Raw genomic sequence first — 17,417 nt, forward strand, 5'->3', positions numbered from 1 at the left:
ATTATCAGACGTCAGGAGGGAGGTCCTGTGGTGAGGATAAAGAAGGTGTTGGGAGGAGGCCATGGGGAAGTAGCCCAGGGAGTTGTAGCTGTCACGTAGCTGTTACAGGAGCCACTGTAGACAGCTGCTTTCCACAGGGCCCTGTGCTGGAACCCGGAGTAGAGGGTGGGCCCGGGTTCCTCCATCCCCCCATCCCTACTTGATACCGGAGGAGTTGAACTGGATTGTGGGTTCCACCAGAGGGGAAGGTCTCTGGCCTGTTCCCCGATCCACTAGGTGGATCAGCAGAAACTGTGGGGATTGTTCTTCTTCCTTTCCCCATGCTGGCCAGTGATGAGGCTAACTGAGTGAATGGCAGATTTGAGCCACGAAAGTGGCTAAACTGAGGGCTGCCGTGAACCTCTGAGGCGAGAAAATCCGCCAATAAGCGCAGGACCCACCAAGGCAGAGGAGGAACTTTTGTCACAGTGGTTAGTGAAATTTTTTCTTTGCCAAACCCTGGATTTTTGGTAACCGCTATTTTTTAATAAAATGTTGCCAAAATATTGAAAAAGTCATTTCTTGCATAATTCTTCATATTTGTAAAAGGACATTTTTAAATTCTCCTTTTGAGAAATGTTGACCAGGCTTTCTGTAATTCTAGGCTGCCTAACTGCTTCTTGTCTAACCGTGTAGGCTTCTGGAGGGCCAGGAAAATTGTACCAGAGAGCTTTCCCATACATTGAAGTACTGCTGTTTTTAAGGTCTGATATGGGAACTGCAGAGGGTGGTATCCATTCCTCTTCATTGGTATAAAATATCCCTTCCTGATCCCAACGGGTCACAATACATTGGACCCTTCCCCTGCTACTGGACGTACACCTCTGAGCCCTTTGTTTTGTTTTGTGTGGAGAGAAGAAGAGGCTTTCATGGAGGCTTGGTTAGTATGTATTTTTTTTTAAAGGCAGCTCTTTGGAAGTTGCTCTGATATTTGGAATAGCAGAATTAGTCTTCAGGTGCGTTAGTGGGCAGAGTGCAGTTGACCTGCAATGTGTGTAAGAAGTGCAGTTTGTCACATAATTCTGCTTCTCATCGCTTTCATACTTTTCCTTTCAGTGAGTGTATGCGTGTGTGTGCGCGCATTTAACACTGTATTCTTGTATAGCAATATTAGACCCATCAGTGCTTTCCTGTTTCAGCGTCCTGTTATGTGGAGCTGGCATTTTCCAGTGCATTTTGAATTGTAACAATGGTTGACATTATTTCCCTTTCCTAGCAGCAGAGATGAGCGTATCCCGAACTCTCGTGATTTTGGCAAAGGCAGCTGCAATTTGAAGATGACAACGTCTTATTTAATAGTGTTTTTAATTCTAAGTTGTTTTCCATTTGCACATCCCCCATATGCAGATCTGGATCAACCCTCTCATTTTCAGCCATGCTTACAAGCTGTCACCAAGGCACTCCTCTGGTTAGAGGCAAAATATAAGCCTGTAAAGAGAACAAAAGGCCTGGTAAAGTTGCAGACACAGTAGGGAGGCTGTGTCTCCAAAAAGCAGGTCACCAATGAGAATGAGTGTATGGAATGAAAAGGACATTACCATGCTCTAAAGTAACTTCTTTCCCTACAAGAGGGTACATAGTGACAAGAGCGTAAACCGGGAGACTGGGACAATGGGTACAAGGAAACTATGATAGATTAACAGGGTTATGCAGACATAACTCAATTTTTATTCAGACAGAGTTGCTGACACTGGGGGTTTTCCCCCTGAAGAACAGCTCCTCTGAGCCACTGTATGAGATCTGAATGCTTTTAGCCCTATATGATTCCCTAAGCAAATCTGAACATGGACTACTGAGCTGTATTTGCATACTGCAGGTGTGACTCAGTTACAGTGACAGCCAGGGCGGCTGGGTTTGATTAAATTGTTTTACAATAAAATTGAAAGCTCTGTGCTAATTGGATCGGGGTTTGAAATTCCTGCTGCCCCAGACAGTTCAGGTGTGCTGGGTTAACAAAAGTGTCTAGTTTTTGCTTGATGGGGATCGTCAGTGGAAACGTCATTGTTTTTGAAAAGGAATCAGACATGGGTAGGCACATTGCTTTAGCATTTGGGATTATTTTTGTGGTACTGAAGCGTTCTGTGGCGTATGCATGAATCACCATATTAAAAAGGCCACACAGAGAATGTCATTAGGTTTCAAACACACTGAAGATCAGGTATGCTGTAGTGGTAATGATTTTATGGATTGATAATAAGCAGTTTCTAATTAAAAACCTTTTATGTATTGTAAGCCAGTTCCTCAACTGGTGTAAATCTGGGTAGCTCCTCTGAAGTCAATAGAGCTATGGCAGTTTACACCACCTCAGGATTTGGCCCTCTGTGTGTGTGGTGGCATTTTGTGCGACTCTTGGGTTGGATTCTTGCATATAGTAAAAATTTGTAACTTGGCCTGCTCCATTTTACAATCTTGATCAGTGTAAAACAGAACCTGGTTACTTGAATTTGTACCAGAGGTAAAAATTTTCTCATTAATGACTTCTCAAGGCTTATAGCGAACCATGGCAGCACCAAATGCATCTTTTGAGAAAAATATCAGAATAAGGTTTTTGTGTGAATTTACGAGACTGGATTAGGCATTCAGCCTTCCAATACATCCATTAATGAAAGCCAAGAGAAGGCTGAGCTGTGGTGATCTGCAAGCACACAAACACTCCTCTATGTTGCCTAGATTCAAAGCAGCCATATTCCCCTGCTCTTTATAGAAACTTATTACACAAACCAGTGTTCATTTTTATTTTCTCTAGGTATTAAGGCTTGCTGTTCTTCAGATTAGACACCCCCATGAAGTAGAAATGTTAGTCCTGCAATATGGAACGCAGGCATGACTACATGTCACCTTTTAGGTATTACACAGGCGTATAATACGTCTTAGTGAAGACTTGCTATATTTTTCCTTTATCCAAATTCTGGGTATTGTCTGTACTACTACAAAGCAGATATTCTGATGCAGCTTGCTTTGCTGATATACTAGTGCAGTTCATCAGGCTTGAAATTAGGAAAGGAAATCCATTGTGCAGCCAAGGTTTTGTTAGTTTTTTGTTGAATTTTTTTCCTTACAAATCTATGTCATCTTAGCAGGAGACCATCTGATTTGCACGTCTGGGCAGATTAAAAATCCATTTGTCTAAGGGACGACTGATGGATGTTCTGGGTGATGTAGGAGATTCTGGAGGGTGGAGGAAGGAGAGACATCCCAGATTTTTAACAGACAACAAAGAACCTGGGGGTTGGGCAAGATAAGGGAACAATCTGAGTCCGATCTTCACTTTGTTTGAATTTTCTGGGAAAATGTCATTGACATGTAACATTGTCCTGGAGTACAGACTTTATTGAAAAGCTTCCAAGGCCTGGAGAGAAAAGAAAAGCTCGGTTTCAGGCTTCTAGATAAACAAACACCAAAAATCTTGTATGGATAATAGTGGGAAACACTGGAAAATTGAGTTAATACAAGGGCATCTGTGTATGTGAATGCTTGGGACAGGAAAGCTTCATTGTTCTTTAACTCTACTAATGCTGGAACAGATGGGAAGCGAAGGCCACTTCACGCATTAGCTGGCTCAGATAAAGAGCAAAACAGAGAAGGGCCCTTGTGGCTGATTAGAGGTTAACAGGAATAGAAACCAGCGGATTGACTCTTGATTTGCAGGAGGTGTTCTGGGATAGGAGCAGATGGCCAGGAGAGCGTCCCTCCAGCTTACTCAGCTGCTAAGAGAAGCTTACCATGACCTCTAGTACAAACAAGTCTACATACATCTTCTCAGTTTAAAGCCACAGTGTAAATTTCTTACCTCCGCTCCGCCCCTCCCGGATTGCAGTCTCTTTCTTAGGTCTGCAATTGTTTGTGCTTCCTGTTTATTGGGCGCGCGCGTGTGTGTGTGTGTGTGTGTGTGTGTGTGTGTGTGTGTGTATACACGTGTAAAGATGGTATGTGCTGCATGTTCCTCTGCCTGTTGGATAACATTCTAACAGAACCCTTCTAATTCAGCCTCATCCCTTTGTTACTCTCCTGAGGTTTTGCTGACCAACACAATTCCTCAAGGTATTATCTTAATGGCTTATTTGCTCTGGGAATCTTGAGCTTGCTTTGTTGGGTGTTAAGGGAGGGGGAAAGAAAGAAATATGAAATAAATAAAGTGGGTTCTTGCAGCCGAGAAAAAGGCCGGCCTCCCATACCATGCAAGGGACCTGCACGATAGGGTCTCACCAGATCACAGCCCCATTTGTCACAGGAGGAAATTGCTTTCTAAGGGAAAAGGCTGAAATTCATATGAGCCATCTCTTCTCTAATTAGATCTCTAACCACTGATTTTGTGTTTTGCCAGACAGAAATTACAATTGATTCAGCTTTTTCTCTTTCCGTTTTTTTGCTGAAAAGACACATTTTCTATATGTGTGGCAACACCTGCCTAGGGCGCCTCTGTGAATCCCGAGAAATCAAAAGAGCAACAAGAAAAGTGGGTTTAATTGCACACATCTTCAGCGGAGCTTTCTTGCACTTGACGAACAAAAGGCCATCCCTGTGCTGTTTGAATGGAGCCTGGGAGGGCTGTACGGAGAAGTACTCTCCATTACTTCGGAGGCAGACGATCCACTTTGCTGGAGCATTGTCATGTGCAAATGAGTTCACGAGCCCATCTTCTTTCCAACTGCAAGGTCAGGGACAGAGCAATTGTCAATTTCAGCTGGCTGGAGCAATTGATCTATTAGCTAGAAAGCTTTCTGAGAGTTTGCTAACCTCCCTTTCTCACTGCACGCACACACAGAGACTTTCTACAAAGCATGTGTACACATTACAAATATTGACTGGTTTAGGTTAACCCTGGGAACATTGCTGTTGTGTTTTCTGTCTTGGAAATGTGACCAAGAGTGGGTTACAAATAACACTCTGTGCTGCAATTATTATTCATTGCTAGTTATTAGTTTCACCCCATGGAAGAACAAATGGTTTTTCCACTATGAGTTTGTGCTGCAGTCAGTGTGTGTTTATTAAAATCACTAAGGAGCCTGGATTCAGTTTAGTTTAAAATACCTTTCCGCGACAGCTTGGAAATTCTGAAATATTTTGGGTCACGTTAACCCTGTTTATATGACTCGTGTTGAGGGTTGCAACTAATCCTGGACACATCTGCTGAGTCCCATAAATATCCATGTCTTCTTTCCCGTTTGTTTTTCCAAGTATTTGTCTGTCTGAAGGTTGGGAGTCTTGACAGTCTTGCATACTGCAAAACATCTGCTTATTCACTGGCAAGTCCTTCTGCAGATCGCAGCACACTGCCTCATAATTGACCTTAACTCTGACTTAGAAGGGCAGCATCTCTGGGGGAAGGAGGAGCAGGACAGTAAAGATAGTTTAAGCATCCCTCTTCTCTAAGGTTGATGACAAAGGATAGGGTAAAGTCCAGCCGATGCCAAATCAACCTCATCCAGGAAAAGCCATATGATGCATGCCTTTCTTGTCCATTTATCACTATTACATGCCTGCTTTCCAGTCAGCTTGGTAATTGGACAGTGGCCTGTTGTGCTGCAAACGCAGATCTGAAATTGGGTTAGTCTGATTAGATGTGGGTTCTTGGGAGCTGGGCGCATGGGGTAAGATGATATGCTTTGTAAGAGTGAAGGAGAGAGGCCGTGCAGCTGCCTGCCCCAACAGCCGCTCTTTGTTGGCCAGCACGCAAAGAGAAATTACTGAGGGTTTCTGGAAGCAGCATATATTGGCTTTCTCTTCGGTTACTAACATTGATCTTAAAGGTGCTTTCCCAGAATATTGGCCTGGTAGCTATGCAGTTACTTGACATTTTAACGTACCGGTCTAGTAGCAAAAATATATATATATACTCTGTGTGTGAGAGTGTGAATAAATCAATCTCATCTTGTCATTTCAAGCTAGTATCCAACATGGCCGTCTCGTTCAGTGAAACAAAGAGGGTTACGTGCTTGACACCGGAGAGGCTCCAGTTTCCCTGCTTTTACGCAGGAGCGACGCTGCCGAGAAGAACACTTTAAGTTCTGTGATGGAGGGAGTCTCTACAGAATACTGAAGTGCCTCTGAGAGGCATCTGGGTCAGTATTTCCCCGTCAGCTGGCTCTTGTTTGGTCCCAGCTATGGCAGTGAAGCAGCAAAGCAACTTGACCCTTTGCTACCCAGGTGTCGTGAATCTGAATCCCAGAGTGGCTAGAACGGTGCCATAACAAGACAGCCCGTTTTCTGGAGCTTGGTTTCTGTCAGGCAGTGCATGTTGGTCCTATGCCAAATTCTGGGAATGGTTTGGCCTTGATAAATGCTGACTAAAGGGATTGTGCTGCTGCTTTGTGGGAGACAAACGAATGCGCCGTCTTGCAAGATCTAGCAAATCAAAGAACAAATGTTCCCAAGTGGGATAACAGTTTAAATCTGGTTAGTCAGGGAGTGACGCAGAGTCTACGGTAGAGGTTGGAGCTGAACCCAGGTCTCCGGAGTCCAAGTCTGGTGCTTTAACAGCTTCTCACGTTTTTCCAACCTCTGTATGCGGCACAGACACTAGAGGGCGTGGAGAGTAAGCATGGGTTACACTTGTTTCTTCGACTGCAGCTTCCTATGCTTTGTCTCAGGTGAATTTGGTTTGGAAAGTTTGAGCAAAATCAGTTGAGCTATATTGGAGTTGTACAGGCATCAAAACGTATGTTCTGCTACTTGCGTAATTCACAATCCTCTTCAGGTAGAAACGTCAGATTTTTATATATTCGCTTACTTTTGTAGCTCTTCTGGGGGTTGAAATATAATCTAAGACCATCAGCTCAGTGGTTTTAAAGTAACAAACATTCTAAGTTTGATAAACGTCATCTGTGTGCGTCGACTTTATATTTTGTGCTTTTAAATGGGTTTGTTAAGGATCCCACCATTAGAGATGCTTTTGTAAAGATCTTGCCAAATTGAACTTTCAGATTTTCTTCAAACTTCATTTTTGAGATCTACAAAATAAGAGAATTTGGCAGTTTCTGACTGCAGCTGTCTTTGAGTTTGTAGCACGAATAAGTTCGATTGCAGACAGCTGGGTTTGCAGAACTCTGGTGAAGGACTCCATCGATGGTGGTGAAACTGGAGGAGTGTGTAAGCACCTGTGGTTGGATAGATCTACAGATCAAGGGATTTAGCATGGCTTTTAAGGTCACTTGTGTTGACACCTCAGTGGTCTTGTCTCACTTTCAACCTTTCCTATGTTTGAACACACGGTGAAAGTCAGCTAGCTCGATTCTTCACAACTGTCAGAACACCGTCAAGTTTTGTTGCATATAGAGTAGCCATGACGGAGGTGCCGTTTGGGACAGAAAGAGTACCTCATCCTAGGCTGATGTCGAGATCATGATGCTCCTGGGTCCTCCAGGCCAGGAAATCAAACCCCAGGTGAATATGCATCTTCTACTAGATCTCATTGTAGGGACGATACATACACATAGTGAGAGCTCGCTAGAAACACACAGAGATGGAACTCCACTCTACCCTTTACTGAATTTGTTTTATTCTGCAGATGTCATAGCAGAGTAAAGCTGCTGCCCAAAGCCAGCTGCTTGTGATCAGTTTGGGAAGGGGGAATTTCTCTCTTCTGGATGCTGCATACAGGTTAGCACCCTGGTGCAGGAAGTTTAAGTAGTTCTGCTTTATGTGGCCCACTATCCCCCATCCATTTGGTAGGTAAATAGAGTTTATTTAGGAAGGAGATCTACTGATCCCTCTCTGTGTGATTTAAACATTTGTAGCTCTGCTTAGTACAAACTTTATACAAGCCTTATTTAAACACCCTTAACCATTCTGTGACCTAGCAGTGACCTGCTGAAGCAAGTTTGATGAATCTATATATGGAGCATGAATTTTGTGTTATAAATTGGGCAGTATCCATAGTATTTTGAGCCTTAGTATAAATATTTGGGGTGTTGTAATGGGGGCAGGGAGGAAGCAGGTTATGAGAAACTGTAGCTGTTTCTTAGGCAAGTCAAGCTTGGATGAAATTTGACAAGACCTTAATTACGACTGAGAGACTTAATTTTTTCATGATTTTCAAATCCTGGCACTGTCACTGTGCTGGCAGCAAATCAAACACTAAGTTAGTTTGTGTTAAATGCATGCTTGGAACAGAAGGTAAAGTCCTAGATAAGCATTCAACTGTAGGAACTTCTTAAACTGAACGGCGGGGGGAGAACACGGAGCCAAATATAGGTCTCTTCGGCGTTACCTGATCCAGATTCGAGCGACAAAGGGAAACAGAAAATGACCTCTCTTGTAGGGTGTCCGTTTTTCAGCATGATCAAGACCCTCCATTTGCAGCAAGAGAATACTGCTATGTTGTGGTCGAAGTGGAATGCGCATAACTCTGCCAAATAGGTTAGATGACTACCCAGCAGCCATTAAAAAGACATTCGCCAAATAGCAGAAGATGAGAGGATGGCATACTTTGAGTAGGCGGCATTTGTGGAGGGGAGTGGGATATGGGTCATAGGGTGTTGACTGTGGGGTTACTAGGGTTTGTACCTGTAGCAGGTAAGTGTTGTGTTATTGGGCAGGCAGCAACATTATATGTTGGGAGCCAGGGACAGGTGCTTAAATAGAGAATTAAATAAATAGAACAAGCAAAAGCTGTATCCTTTAACCAACACTCCCTAATTCCAGAGCTCCTCATCCCTATAGCAACCACCCTCTCATCAAATTCCCGCCCCGAGGAGTGAGGGCAGTGGGAGCTGGAGCCATGACAGCCTGGTGGGTCCCCAGCCTTGCTGCTGGTCTGTCTGAATCAGGAGGGGTTGCCCCTTGCGTTAGGCTTGGATGGTTCTCCCACTGGCTTACAGAACATGAAGGAACTGTGGGTAGCTGCAGGTTTTCCTAGCTCTAATGTAAATATTCCCAAATAACTCTGCCTCTGTGGCCAATTCTTCTCTCTAGCCGTGTTTAATTTCCAGCTAAGCTTATGATAAATATTTTGTATAGCGTTTCTAGTTTATTTTACATAGAGCCGCTGCCTTGACAGCTAGAATCTAAACTGACACTTAAGGCTCTAACGCCAGATTAACTTGGCAGATGCCGGCATATTAAATGGTCTTATTTGCTATGAAAATATAGGACCTGAATTGAGCTCACTCTTCTCCTTAGCATCACTTCAGTAGCAGACAGGAGATGGCAGGGTACGATGCTCCTCAGGGTCTCTGGTTTGGATTGGCACCTCGTATGCATAGAAGCTTCAGAGATTCTCAGCCTAGGTTGCCTGTTTGTTTCCCGGTCCAGTGTCTCTATGCGGAGGCTGGAGACCAAGCCCTCAGCCTGGCTTTCCACCAAGGGTGTGGAACGTACTGGCTTTCTGTCCACTAGTGGCCAGACTGTGACCAAGCTTCACTGAGAGAGGTCAGGCAGCAACCGTAGTTCCATGTCCCGGTGCAGGGGTCCAGTTATGACCTGGTTCCCAAGTGAACGTGAATCACCCCATTCATACTCATCACAAAACCACCAACACTGTTCAGTAGTGGCTGCCTGGGGCCAGAAATGCCACCCGCTCAAAATGGAGGCTGCTTTGACAGTGGTGCATGCAAGAAGCTTGCATCCAGAGCAGTCACACCCTTGCCTTCACACATGTTAAAGTAACTCACATTACCCATTCCTGGGCCCAGATTCAAACCACAGTTATACCTGTGTAAAGTAAGTAGCTCTCTTAAGTTAGTGACGTTCCTCTGGATTTACACCAGTTAACTGATGATGCCCTGCCCCAAGGTCCCTGTAAAGCAAGCGTTTTAAGGCAGCATTTATAGCTAATAATTGGTCTGAAAGTTTGGGTTTTTTTTTTTTATTATAAAGAACTTTATTTCACGTCCTTTTAACTCATTCAAAAAATAAACTGGAAGGAGCTGGCAGTGAAACTGAGGAGCTGGCCAAGTACCGCAGACCGAAGATGTGGTAAAACATTAACACTTTGGAGTTTATCCTGGGGATTTATGTGGCACGGCTGTGCCAGAATGGATTCGTGTGGCGTTAAGGGCCAGTCGGTTAGTTAATACACTGCCCCCTTGGCTCTCTGCATAGATCTCAACACCATGCTCAGTCCTGAGTGGAAGTGAGAGACAGAGGGAGCCTGGTCTAGCCTTCCTATTTTTGAAATTGGATGTTACCAAATTAGCTGATTTTATTGACTACGTGGACTGGGTTTTAGTCGATCCAAATGGCTGAGGTCTGCTGAACAGGTCTGTTTTCTCCCCCTGGTTCTGAAGTGAAAGCAGGCCTCCTTGACACTTAATCAGATTCGAATGTGGGGTTTGGCCTTGCTTTAAAGAGACTGGCAGTGAATAGCTGGTTTTGATGCCATTTATTAAAAACCTCTGGTAGAATTTGTCTCGGAAAGCCTTTGTGAGGGTTGGCAAACGCACAAGGGTTTTATGCAGTTAATGTATTTTAATCTCTCTCTCTCTCGTCGCTAATTGTAACCCTTTCAGCCGTCTGCCGCCTGCTTCAGGGGGATGGGAGGCCCCGGGGAGGCTTCCATTGAAACAGGTTCTTAACAGGGCTCTGGCGACACGGGCAAAGTGAGCATCCTCCCTGGGGAGGGAGGCCAGGGCTGTGATCGAGGTGCACGGGACCGCGAGTTGGGTTCTCGAGTACCACACCCGGCTCCAACATAGGCATACGGGGTGACCCTGGGCAAGTCAATTAACCTTCCTATGCGCAGGGAGGAGAGGAAGTAAATACACTTCGCAGATCATTCATTTTGCCTTCCAGCTCCCCTCCCTGCTGCTCCCCCGCGGAGGTAGGTTAGGATTGTTGGCCAGGACTTCCCAAGGTGACTGGTGATTTTGGGTGCCCAGCATGAGACACTGTAAACGGGACTGATTTTTTGAAGATGGGTGCTCAGCACTTTGTTCCAGTGGGGCCCTTAAAAAGTGCCTCAAGTTGGGCCTGCAGAATCACAAGTCTCTTCTGCAAATGTTGGCCTGTAATCCTTACCTGCCTCCCCAGGTGTGTGGGGGCGCTGCAAGGCGAAAGGCCAAATACCTTGTTTGTGAAGCGCAGGGAGTTACTCTGCTGGGAGGCTCTGTCATTCCCAAGTATGGCTGGTCATTTCCTTTGGTAGCTTTCTTGTGCAAAGAGCTCCCTGACAGGCGCTGGGATTTCTTAGCTACCATCTTAATTTCAAAAGCAGATGGATGAATGTACAATCTTCTCTCCACAACTTCACGCCCCTTTGTGTGAAGCACCCTCCTTGCCAGGCACTGAAAGACCTTCCTTCCCTGAAATCCCCATTTCTCACTCCTTGTTTTCTCTGGCTGATCTTGTCTTTCATTTTCATGTCTGAGACTTAATTATTTGTCCTGTTCCTTTCTAAATTGGGGGGGGTGGGGAGAGAGAATATTCTTGGCATGAGGGGCCCTGTTGTCGGAGGCGTTTGCAATGTGCCTTGTAGACCTGCCGAGCCTTGATCACAAACAACAGGGCATATTTATTCCTCTGCTTCTGGCTCCTTAGAATTGGTGGTGCTCTTGGTTTTAAGAGCCACGAGGCCTTTTCCCAGTTGACCCGGGAGATGAGAGTGTGTTCTCTAGTTAACAAATGAGCGTTTTGGTTAGGCAGTGCAGCTCAGTAATGTTAAATCCTACCTGTGTCTGTGAATATGAAGGGTTCGACACAGTGTGGTTGACAGGCAGAACATTGTGTAGCTGTAGAACAGAAATTCCATTGAAGCTCGGTTCCCCAGCTCTGAGAGGGATGTAATTCATTGAACAAACAAACATGGGTTTAAAGTTCACGGAGAGGCAGACAATACTGCCAAGCTGTACGTGTAAGCCACCTTTTCTTGACAGAGGGTCAGTCCCCTGCATTGTTTGTTCCAGCCCTTTTGAAAAGCGTGTTTTTCCTGTGATAGCTGAAAGCAACCTGGCTGGTTGAGAGACTGAACAGGAACCTACATGGTGTTAAAATATAACCTTGTCGGGGAAACGGAACGTACTGTCCAGTTCCTCTTAATCCCAACGCATGTGGGTTCTACCAGTCGCCTAAATAAGACCACACCGGGCATGCAGGGCTTACTTGTGTGCGTAAGTGTTGGCATGATTGGGCCCTGTATCCTTCGGGAAATTCAGAGATGACAGTTGGAAGAATGGATATGGCACAAAATTGCTCTACTTTTCTCTTTAGACTCGGCTGTTAAATGAAGCTGCTGACGGCCTGTTTGCGTGTTTGGGTGTTTAACGTGTGTCTGCGCAGATAGTCATTTCAGAGTATAGCCACCCGCTTGGCATCTGTCAGAGCAGAGCTGTTTGTAGCTTTCCAGTGGGGAGTGTATGTTACAGGTCCTCTTCAGCTGGCGGGGACAATAGCAACAGGCACATACTGAGGAAGATTCATTCTGGAGCAGCATCTGTGTATTTTGTTTTGGATCATATAAGCTGAACACCCCGGAGACAGGACCTGGTGATTATAGAGTGGTGTGCAGGGGCGGAGAGGGGCATCAGTTCCGCAGAGCTGGCAGTTGGACCCAAGGTGTAACTGATGAGCATGTCGTTGTCCTGGGATGAGGCAGGATGATGCAGCATCCTACCTATCGAGGTATCGCTGCTCCCCTCCGATCGGCCCTCTGCCAACTCGTTCAGTTCTCGGACACCTTTGTGGTTTCTCCCAGGCTGGGCCACGTGCTTGGCAGGCGCTCCCCAGAAACCCACAAAGATCCATCAGCATCCATCTTCAAATGCCGCCTCAAAACGCCTTCACCCTGGCTCCTACCAAACCTTGGCCACAGTTAAGCTGCTGGTAGGCAGAAATGACTGCCCGTCGTGCTGACCGATATTGTCTCATTCGTTCCCTGGGCTTCCCCGTCCATCTGCATGTGTCCATCTGTCCTCCCTTGCCTTATGTTTAGATTATAAGCTCCTTGGGGCAGGAACTGTCTGTTCTGTTTCTACAGCACCTGGCAGGGTGGGGCTCCGGTCCATGACTACGGCTCCTCGGAGCTACAATAATACAAATAATAATGCAGTCCGTAGACTCAGTCCTCACCAAATAGTGACATTTTGGGTGATGGTTTTTGGAATGCACAGACACTTGCTGATATTCATTCCATCAGCATTCCAGAGCGCGATTGTGTTGGTGGCCATTTGCAAAGCTAAAATTGCCTCTCTTGATTTTTTCCCCCTCTCTCCCAGGATTCCACCTGAGCGGGACAGTAACGGAGCCGGCAACGGCGACAGAACCAGAGATGACCTACAAAGTCGCCATCAGCTTCGACCGCTGCAAGATCACTTCCGTGACGTGCGGCTGTGGGAACAAGGACATTTTCTACTGCGCACACGTGGTGGCGCTCTCGCTGTACAGGATCCGCAAGCCAGAGCAGGTCAAACTCCGTCTTCCCATCTCAGAGACCCTTTTCCAGATGAACAGGGACCAGCTACAAAAGTTTGTTCAGTATTTAATCACAGAACACCACACCGAGGTACTGCCGACTGCCCAGAAACTGGCAGATGACATCCTGTCCTCCAACTCTGAGATCAACCAAACGCATGGTAATTCTTACTGCTTGTTTGATGACTTGCAGCATAGGCGCTGACTTCTGCCCCTGCCAGTGAGTGCTCGACCCCCCTCTGCCTCCACCTCTGCCCCGCCGCCATTCCAACCCCTTCCCCAAAGTCCCCAACCCAACTCCCCTCCCGTCCCTATTCCGACTCCTTCCCCAAATCCCCGCCCCACCTCTTCCCCGCCTCCTCCCCTGAACACGCCACGTTCCCGCTTCTCCCGCTCCCTCCAAGCATGCCGCCAAACAGCTATTTGGCGGTGGCAAGGCAGGAAGTGCTGGGAGATAGGCGGAAGAGCAGGGACGTGGCATGCTCAGGGGAGACGGTGGAGGAGGAGAGGGGGGTGGGGGGGGGAGCTTGGCTGCTGGTGGGTGTAGAGTACCCACGAATTTTTCCCCGTGGGTGCTCCAGCCCCGGAGCACCCACAGAGTCGGCGCCTATGACTTGCAGTAATATCTTTAGGCTCAGGGGCTGGCGATAGACATTGCACAGGAGTGGACGCGGCCTTGCCTGTCTGCTCTGCCCAGAGAGAGATGAAAGGGAACAAATTAAATTGACATCCAAGTGCCTGAGTTAGTATCACATCGGCATTCCACATTTGTGTCTGCTTTGGTCTCTGTTGTTGGCTGCATGTTTATTCATTGACCAGTGAATCCCACAGACGAGATACAACCAAAGGTCACAGATGATGTGCGATAAATAGCACAGAATAGAGGGGGAGGGGAGAGACAAAGGCAGGGGAGGGCTGCATGTGGTTGTCTCCTCTAAGGAGTCCTTGGTGGGCTAAAGCGCAGCACAGGACAGGGAGTCAGGAGAACGGTTTGATTCCCGGCTTTGCTCTGGCCAACTCACAAACCGTGGGAAGTCTTGGCAAACGCTCACTCTTCCCACCCCCGACTCTGCTCCCCCAGCGTTAGCAGTGTGCAGAGCCCTGGTGCAGCACCCAGGGAACCGTGCCAGCCCAGAGCTGCATTAGAAGATGCAGTATTGCAAATGCTGGGTCTAGCAGCGCTTCAAACGTTGCGATCTCCAAGGGAGCTAACCCTGTGGGAGCCAAGTATTGATGAGGCTTTAATCTCTCCGTGCCTCAATTTGCCAAGCGTAAAATGAGGATTCCAGTCCCACCCTACTTCAGCAGGGGTGCGGGTGTTTGTGAGGCTCAGTTCACATTTGTAATGTGCTTTGAGATCCTCCTCTGGAAGGTGCTGGATAGGTGAGTATTAGTCATGATGCTATTGGTCCAGCGATCTGAGCGCAAGATTTAGTGCCAGGATCTCATTCGTTCTAATCCAGCTTCTGACGTAACCTTGAGCCAGATACTTATGGCCAGGTTTTTCAGAGGCAGAGCATCTTCAGCTCCCTTTGACTTTAGTGGGGTCTCGGGATGCTCTGCACCTCTGACAAACAGACCGGGAGTCACTGTGTCTAATCCTCCAGCGGTAAAGAGAAGATGATACTTCTCTGCTGCATAAGGGTATTGTGAGGATGAACATGCGTAAAGTGCTGTGAAGATGGAAAGTCCAGTATAAGGGTAAGTAGGATCAAAACTGGTCTGAATCCCTGTGTAGAGCAAAGTTAGCGTTTAAGCAAAAAATGGTGGCAGCTCTCTTCTCGCTCTGAACCACACCGCTGGGGTGTAGCTGGCATGAGAGTCATTCGTAGCACTTCTTCCTCCAGAGTAGGAAGAGCCCGAAGACCCTGTACGAGGGCAATTCGTTTGTTGGTATAGTCAGCAGATAGCAGCCAAAATCGTGTTGATTCCAAGTCTTGTAAAAACACAGATGCTGTTTTTTAGTTAGTGTCTATATTTTAAAGTTTGGAGTGGGGAAATAGTCTTTTAAAAAATCCTCTCTCTATATATACTAACAAATTACCTTGATCTGACAAAGCAACACATGCTTACTAAATGTAGGTGTGTGATTAGCTATCCAAAGATTCATGAATGAATTAGCTCTAATGCCAAAACTTAAATACCACATATCTTCATCCTTGGAGATGACACAGACACGCTTCCAGGAGGATAGAGAAAGGTCCATAATGCTTTGACAAACCCTAAATCAGTCGATCTCTCCCACTGCACCATGATTCAAAACAGGGCTCAAAGAACTTAAGATAAATCATCAGTCCCCTCAGATGACTCGTAGTCTAAAGGGCCCAGTAGAAAATGTTAGTGTTCTAAGGCTCCTGTTGTCCAGGTTTTAGCTTGTGAATCGGATCAGTACTGCAAACTTTTATTAGTACGCAATGCACTCTGGATGCCACCAATAAAGCCCAGCAGTAATGCAGTAATACGGAAAGTGCATCTTGAGCAACAAGGCCTAAGGCAAGGAACGCAGGAGGTTCTGCAGCCTCCATCTGAAGGGGTTACGTGTACCAGAGAGTGAGTATACCAGGGTCCTCCAACGGCTGAAGCTGGAAGCAATCTGAAGTAGGCCTAGTCTGTTTTTTCCCTTGCCTTCCCCTGCCCTTCCTTGCCCAGACCTGTGCTAGCCCAGGACAGTCTCTCTGTATTCTTGAAGCTGGGTGAAAATTTGTAGATTTATTTTTAACTCACCCACCTCTCTGGGGAGTTAATTCAGTTTCCCTGAAAGTTCCATCATATGGCTACACTTTAAATGGTACTTTTAAGACGTATTCCCTAATCCTCCCTGTCGTTCCTGGTTTTGTCTGACTGAAACCCTCCGGGTGCCAAGATTTAGTCCTCCTCATGGTCAGAGGAGGCTTTCAGCATGTCGGCTCTTCAGCCCGAATCAGTCTGAGGTTACTTCGTCTTGGAGAAGGGGCTGTCTTCCCTGAAATCCCACCTTGTGACGAGAGAACCTTCAAACGTCAGATCAGTGTTAAATCTTCCCTACCTGGCTCCACTCACAGAAGAGGCTGCTTTTTGTAGAGGTGTGTGTATCGATCAGGTCGCCCTGGGTGGCCAGCCCCTATGATTCACCCTCACTAATGGGCCTCGGTCTGAGCTGTAAACCCTTCAGCGCTGTGAGTCATGTGGGAGCAGCATCGTCTAGTGATGAGTGCAAGCAGCTGGGAATTAGGTGCGTTCTGACTTGCTGGGTGAGCGTAGGCCCGTCACGTAACCTTGGGGAAGTCTCACTCTCGTGCCCCATTTATAAAATAGGGATGATAATGTTCACGTGCCTCCCCGAGTTCCTCAGCACATTCGGAGCAGTCAGCATGGAGCGTCGTGTGCAGCCAGCGCTGTCTGGCAGCCCATTTGGGTGTGTTAGTATTAGGGCTTGATGTTCCTGTTACTGTAAGGGACCTGCGGTGGTTAATTTCCACATGGGGCTTAGATCTGCTCTGTGGTATGTAGTTATACCGATCTGCTTCTTTACCTATTATTATCCGAGATTCTAGTCAGAAGTATTGCTACTAACAAATACTAAAATGTATGTATTTGTTATTAATAATACTTCTGACTAGAATCTGGGATAATAATAGGTAAAGAAGCAGATCAGTATAACTACATACCACAGTTCTGATAACAATCAAATCCCCTCCCTAGCAGGACAGATGGGATCTCCAGCAGTCCAGGGAAGTAGCTTAACAATGACGAGCCTTGGCACGGTGAGGTTCCATCGAACTGGGGCTGCCGAAGGTGCCCCCATATCATCCCTATCAGTCACTGTCGGTCTGCTTCACTACGTCAGGCGTGGGCTTGAACGGAACCTTGCAAAGAGGCGGAGGCTCATAATGAAAGTGTCTCACCCTTTTAACCCATCCGTGTTCTGAGTCTTCTCTGGCAGTTTTAATAAGGTGACCACAGAGACTTTCATTATGAGCATTTTCCCCCGGGGGAGTCTCGTGGGCTTGTAGTAAAGGTCAGTGTGACCCCCGACGTGGCAGAAAATGGTGGGC

General features: G+C 46.5%; 1 protein-coding gene across 2 annotated transcripts in view; it reads left to right on the forward strand.

The window, feature by feature from the left end:
* The window catches only part of ZSWIM5 (zinc finger SWIM-type containing 5), a 146,247-nt gene that overhangs the window by 87,895 nt on the left and 40,935 nt on the right, over window positions 1-17,417 (forward strand). For both annotated transcript variants that reach the window (XM_074961867.1, XM_074961868.1), the window contains exon 2: window positions 13,188-13,544. In XM_074961867.1, coding sequence (XP_074817968.1) covers window positions 13,188-13,544 — 357 coding nt within the window. The remainder of the gene's footprint in view (window positions 1-13,187; window positions 13,545-17,417) is intronic.

Source organism: Natator depressus, chromosome 8, assembly GCF_965152275.1.
Source record: "Natator depressus isolate rNatDep1 chromosome 8, rNatDep2.hap1, whole genome shotgun sequence".
NCBI lineage: Eukaryota > Metazoa > Chordata > Testudines > Cheloniidae > Natator > Natator depressus.